At 28.7% G+C, this 7011-nt stretch overlaps 1 protein-coding gene across 1 annotated transcript; it reads right to left on the bottom strand.

Moving 5' to 3' along the window:
• Positions 1-300: 300 nt before the first annotated feature.
• LOC145095148 (putative F-box/FBD/LRR-repeat protein At4g03220) lies at positions 301-1511 on the bottom strand. Its single transcript, XM_079033078.1, has 2 exons — positions 567-1511; positions 301-480 (listed from the first exon to the last, which is right to left on the bottom strand). Exons 1-2 carry the CDS (start codon positions 1509-1511, stop codon positions 301-303), a joined length of 1125 nt encoding a protein of 374 aa, XP_078889204.1.
• Between the last annotated feature and the right edge of the window lie 5500 nt (positions 1512-7011).

Below are 7011 nucleotides of genomic sequence, written 5' to 3'. Positions count from 1 at the left end.
CACAAGTCCAATGATGTACTTGGTAGGATAAGTTTAAATTGCCATTCAATTTGTTTAAATTAGTTAGCCATTCAATCCAGAACCCTCTTTAGAAAGTTGGACATCAGCGAAAAGACGAAGTTTCATATTGCCACTAAAAACCAAAAAAAAAAAAAAAAAAAAAAAGCAATATTATGATGCCAAAGACTACATAAAATGAGCAAAGTTGCAAGTAAAGAACAGTTAAAAGCTATAAACAAATATAAACGAGATACTTGAAAATTATTGTTATGAGTATATCATTCCGATAAAAGCGACACCTCAGGGTGATTTCATGATTAAAGCGGCACTTGGAGAGTTCTCAAGCAAGAAGTTTCTAGCTTCGGTAGATATTTCTTCTCCATATTCATCCCTATTCAAGCGGTAATCTATGGTCAAGCTGATTAAGTTGCTAAAAGGTGATGCATGGTGCAACAACAAATCCGGAAATGAGGAAATACACTGCAAAGAAATTACAAGAAATATGTATATAAAAGATGGATAAAAGTATATATATAGATTGTATACCCGCTATTGTATCAACATACCTTAACTATGTCCACGTTAAGTGTAAGATATTTGGCACTATGGAGCTCTTGAAGCAGGTTAATAGTCTTGATTGCATCTTTCTCTTTATATGGCAAACCAAAACAATTGAAACAGACAGACACTTTGTTTAGAGAGTAAAATCGATCTTTACAGAATTTCAAGGGAAAATCGCCCCAGTAGTCGAAAGATGAAAGTCCTGGTGGAGCATTCAAGTACTTGAATGAGCAACAAATTACGGTGAGTTTCTCGAGTTGAGGGGCAATCAGATTGATGACTGCTGAACAACTGCTGCCATGGGCAAGCCTGAGACTAGAAAGTCGAGGTGTAATGATGTCAAATACTTCCACATCCTTGACAGAGAAATCTTCTAATGTGAGATTCTTTAAGTTTACACACTTGGAGAAAAGATCATTACACAATACGAACCTACTGAGACGCAGAGGTGTTAATGCTGGAAAATCCAGAGGTGCTTTAGTTGTAGTGCAAAGTTGCATATGATGGCAAGTCAACGTGAAATGTTTAAGGGAGTGAGAGCTGAATAGGGAAGCATGGTAACTTTTAAGGCGGTATTTGGGACAACTAGTGATAGTTAGTTGTTGGACATTGTGAGAGAATGCATATTTTGCAATCTTTCTCACAAAAACCTGACTTGCTGCTCCACTGAAATGTAGCTTTACAGAAGACACTTCTACTTGATGGTTGTGATGAGACAAAACATGATTCACAAATTTGGCAAACTTTGGTAAAGAAGTAAACTGCCAACTAGTGAAGTTGAGACATGGCATTGATGTCCATAGAAGCTTCCATCTCGATGACAACAAGCATGTTTGAACAACAAATTTCATGTCAAAAGAAGACAGGATATTATGAATAAGCTCATCTGGTAAGCTGCTCAATCTATCTTCTTTTACCACTCGTCCAACTTTATTGCGATCAAACTCCATTCTCTGCTATCCGGTAAAGCACATGCAAATGATAGTCTGCACTTCAAAGTGTAAAATTAAAATCAATTGATTGGATACTAAAGAAGAATACTTCTTATACATGTTGAGTCCTAATGCAACTAAATATGGAGATCGAACACATATTAGTACACATCAGTAGTAATTCAACAGGTAGTGCTCCTTATAAGGTTGGTCTTATCATTTGATGGTCTCCCTCACGGATCTCATGAACAAAATTTGATTTTCTAACCTCATCAGTTCATCATCAAATCACATCTTGAATATTTATATCACTTATGTAGATGGATTCAGGCTGTATGCAAATTTGATAACTCTTCTAGCTAGCTGATAAGTATATGATTGTTAACATAAGTCTCATGATGAAACCATATATGCATGCTTTCTTCTAAAGGTGACAAGAATATATATATATATATATATATATATATATATATATATATATATATATATATATATATATATATATATATCGTACTCTGCATTTTCCCCTTCTAACAAACTGGGAACCCAATTTTACACTTACAATACGAGTGAATAAATGCCCTAAATAAGGTTTTGTGCTTTAACACCATAAGAACAGACACAGAATTGTGTTTCATATACATAACTATATAAAAGAAGTGATATATGAATGATGAAATAGGAATTTTCGTCTGCTTAGACAAAATAAATTCCCAATTCCAAATTGATATACTAATAGTATTATTGTGAGATCACCAATTAACAGGTAAAAAATATTGACTAGCATTAAAATAATAACAATAATGTCAAATGGGTTGCTTTAAGACTTAATAAGAGCTATTTGATTATATAAATATCAAATACCCCACACATCATTGCAATTTTACTAATACATCAAACAAAAACTCTATAGAAGAAGAAAAACATCTTCTCCTGATAGTACAGTCGTTTGCTTATTTGGTATTGTCTTGATTTATCAATCTTTAATCAAATGAAAAACGATAATGATTTAAGTAAAATCATCACGAAGTATGAAACTCGAATGCCCTGATTTCTAAATTGTGCAGTTAGCAAATGGAAGTTGATAAATCAATGAGTGTATGATGGAAACCTGGGTTTGAGAGAGACGTACCTCTTAACCTTCCAAGAAATCACAAGGCAAATACCCTGAAACCCTAACACAAAAATCCTCGTTTACTCTGTTTATGTTTTCTACGTTAAACTACACGAATAGTCTGTGTATAGTTTTGTGGTTTGGGGTAATGTATATATTTGGTCTTTACTTATATTGTTAACAGGGACTTATATTTTTAACTCGGATTAAGATTTCGTTTTGTTGAGTCTTCAGTCCCTAATCAAAATAAAAAGACAAATTTACCATTATTATTTCTTTTACACTTTTATATATTTAGTTTTTAATTAATATATTATTTTTTTATTATGTACATGTTCAAAAAAGAAAAATATGGCATTTAAACATAACATGCCTTAAATCATGTCACAAACCCTTCAAACTCGTTTGTTATGTACTAATTTATCCGTCATGTTATCGTATTCCCTTAGGCCTTGACAGTTACATCCACTGTATCTTTTTATAATCCGATTTTAATCAAACCCAGAAAAGCCAAGAACAGATCCAAACAAGGTTTAAGGTATGCTCAGGCTTACTTTAAAACCTCTTTATAAGTTTTTCTAATGTTTAAGTAAAACATAAAAAAGTTCATAATTATAATACACATTTAAACTTTGCTTTTATATATTGTACACCCAATTAAAAACTCTTTACGACTACATAGGCAAGTCAAGGAAATTAATTCATAAATAGAAAGTACAACACTGTAATAGAAATTAAAAAAAAATTAAAAAAAAATTGATGTTATAATACACATAAGTGAAAATAAATTCCTATTTGTTGCATAAAGCATTTTAATTATCTTGAGGTAGGTGTGAGTAATCTACATCAATTGTAAAGATGAGGGTAACCTTTTCTATTTAGATGACATTGGTATAATTAGGTAGACTTTTAAAAATACAATGCTATGACAGGAAGAATTAACAATAGGATGCTACAATAAAAGAAAAGTGTAGGTGCGCTGCTGCATGATTTCAGAGTGATAGGTATATAACTTAAGTATTCATATGAAACAATGTTTTGTGTATCAAATCTTATATCAACTGGTTTCCACTTGAAATAAGATGTGATCTACAATCTTTCAGGTTGTAATCAAATCACCTGCAAAAATATATTCAAACCAAAATATTGAGCTTTCTGAGGACCAACATCTTCATGTTGGCACTATCTTCAGTAGCCCCGAAAAGTTCATGAATACAAGTTAAAGTTTAAGCTTTGTGTCCAGAAGCATATGCTAAAAAGAGAGAGAGAAAGAATGCATGGAGGAGATTAAAAAAAGATAATGAATTAACAAAAACCAGTAGGTTGATCCAAATGGGTCAATCACATAAGCAACAAGTTTAAAGACACTCTAGCAGCCAATTTATAGTACAACCACTTGAATTTGTGGCGTTCTAAAGTAAAAATTGAAAATCGTTGCACTTAATTGAGTCAAAAGATTTTTTTTCCAAAATTCAAAGTTAATGCAACTTGTAGTTCAACCGAGATTACAATATGCAATTCAGGAAAAAAGAGAAGAATCAGAGCAGAATTGATACTCGATGTGATAGGTGTAGGAATCTGACACTAACCAAATTTAGCAAAATAAGTTTAACAATTAAAATATGTCCGTGCAAACTTTAAAACTGCTATGACCCACTTCTATAAATCAAGACAAGCTTAAACTAATACATGATTATACTCAGGTGGCATCTACAGGAAGCAAAGGTAACACAAAACAAGGTAACCGATATTCTATTCTTTTAGTAAACACAAATGGTCCTATCAATAAATGCAATCCTCACAAGTCCAATGATGTACTTGGTAGGATAAGTTACAGGAAGCGTTTAAATTGCCATTCAATTTGTTTAAATTAGTTAGCCATTCAGTTGAGAACCCTCTTAGATAGTTCGATATCAACCAAAAGATCAGAAGTTTCATATTGCCACAACACTACTAGAAAAATGCAATTTATCAATAGAAGAGATCACCGACGGGAAAAAATGTGTAGGTAATTGCCTACAATTTACATGGGGGTTTAGAGGGGGGCAAAGTAGGCAGCTGCACAGACCCAGTTTTTTTCATTATATATTTTATTTAGAAATATAAAATTATAATAAAGATAATGGCTTTTTTTTCTTGTTTGTTCTGAGCCTTTAAGAATATTTTATTTTTCAAGACCGGCCAATTTAGCTACAAATTAACCACAAAAACTTTTGCCCTATATTACCTACAAAAAAGCTACCAATTAGCGATATAAATATGTTCTGTAGGTAATCTTAGTAATTACCTACACATTACCAACGAAATATAATTTTTTTTTCAGATTAATAATAATCTATAGTTATTCCATAGGAAATTACGTATGGAATAACGATGAAAATTTGGAAAAGCGATTTTTTTTATTCCAGTTTAATAATCCATAGGTATTTCATAGGAAAGTACCTACAGACTACTTACAAAAGTGAAAAAATAGTGAAAAAAAATATCAGATTTTTTAATTTTCGTAGATAATCCATAGGAAACTATTTTCATTTCCCTCTCTTTTATTATTATTATTATTTATTAATTATCATTTCTTTACATATTTTATTATTATTGATATTTATTATATTCAATTATTATTATTATTATTATTATTATTATTATTATTATTATTATTAGTGTGAGTATTCCGTAAGCAATTGTTTTATTATTATGATTATGATTATTATTACTTTTATTTTTATTTTTATTATTCGTTATTAATATTATTTAGACAAAATTACAAAAATGGTCCTTGTGGTTTACCAAAAGTCACAAAGTCAGTCTCTGCTAATTTTTTGATGCAAATGGTCCTTGTGGTTTGCAAAACTTACACGAATGACTCTTTTTACTAACTTTATTACTATTTAACGGATATGGAATGAATTCGTAAGGGCATTTCCTTCTTTTCAAATATAAAGGAAGTGAATTCGTGTCATTTGGTAACCATAGGAACAATTATTGTAATTTGCCTTAAAATAATATAAATTATAGAAAATGAGGGGAGTAAGATTCAAACTTGATACTTCCTCCCCTTCTCCTTTAATTAGCCAAAACCTTAGCCAACTAAACTAGAGTCACACTTGTTTTATATTTTCGAAAACAAATTACTGTTATCTATAAATCGTAAATAAATTAATAATAAAAATAAGAAACATATTTTTACAAAAAAAAAAAAAAAAAAAAAAAATTTAATAAAACAAAATATATTTTTAGCATATTGTAAAGAAATTAGAAACAATATATATATATATATATATATATATATATATATATATATATATATATATATATATATATATATATATATTAAGTATTTGTTTTATGTAAAATATATGTTTTTATGTATTTAAAAAAATACGTTTTCGTTTTCGTATAATATGTTAATAAAATGCTATGATCCTAAACAATACTTTTATGTTTTCATAAAGAAATAAGGTTTCTTTTTTTTTTCTTTTTTTTTTTTTTTTTTTTTTTTTGCTTTCACGTAGATCCCAATCTCTGGAAATTATAACTTTCCCGTTTTACCAATTCCAGTCCCTCCATCCCCTTTTGTTTTCAAATTAAGCCCATTAATTACCAAACAACCCCTAGCTTCTAGATTTCATTACAATCCAAGTCCAAAAGTTACAATATAGATCCCAATCTATGGAAATTATAACATTTAACTCCTTTTGGCTAACACTGTTAAATTATTATGGATTTATGGTTAAAATAAAAATATATATATATATAATACATCTCGAGGTTTTATGGATTATTTATTTATTTATTTATTATTAATTTATTTGTAACGGAATGTTACAATCTTAAAAAAGCATAATAACATATTATACAAAAAGCGTATTTTTTTAAATATATAAAAAGAAATTCGTTTTTGTATAGTATGTTATTACATTGCTAAGATCTTAAACATAACGTAAAAATATGTTTTTAGGATCAAAGCAAAATGACATATATTTTTTTTATGTAAAACAAACTAAAGACGTTAACGTAACGTAAAAATGCATTTTCGTAAAATATGTTATCATCTTAATGTATTTATGTAAATAAAAAAGTACTCTATATTCGCTTTAAATCAACTAAAGACGTTAAGAAAACATAAAATTATATTTTATGATTATAACAAGGTAATAATATATTATACGAAAATGTATTTTTTAAATACATAAAAACATACTTCATAAAAAATATATATACAAAAAGCTTTTTTTTTTAATTAATGTTTTTTTAGTATTACGTTTTTGTATAATATGTTATTATATTTTTTTGTGTATTTAAAAGTATATGTTTGGATTATAACAATGTAATAAGATTTTATACGAAAACATATTTTTTTAAAATATAAAAAAAATATTTAACATAAAATAAATACGAAAAAAA

Source organism: Lactuca serriola, chromosome 3 (assembly GCF_051521515.1).
Source record: "Lactuca serriola cultivar US96UC23 chromosome 3, Lser_US96UC23_V15, whole genome shotgun sequence".
Lineage (NCBI taxonomy): Eukaryota > Viridiplantae > Streptophyta > Magnoliopsida > Asterales > Asteraceae > Lactuca > Lactuca serriola.
Note: the sequence above shows the minus strand (reverse complement) of the source record. Positions and strands in the feature narration are given on the sequence as shown.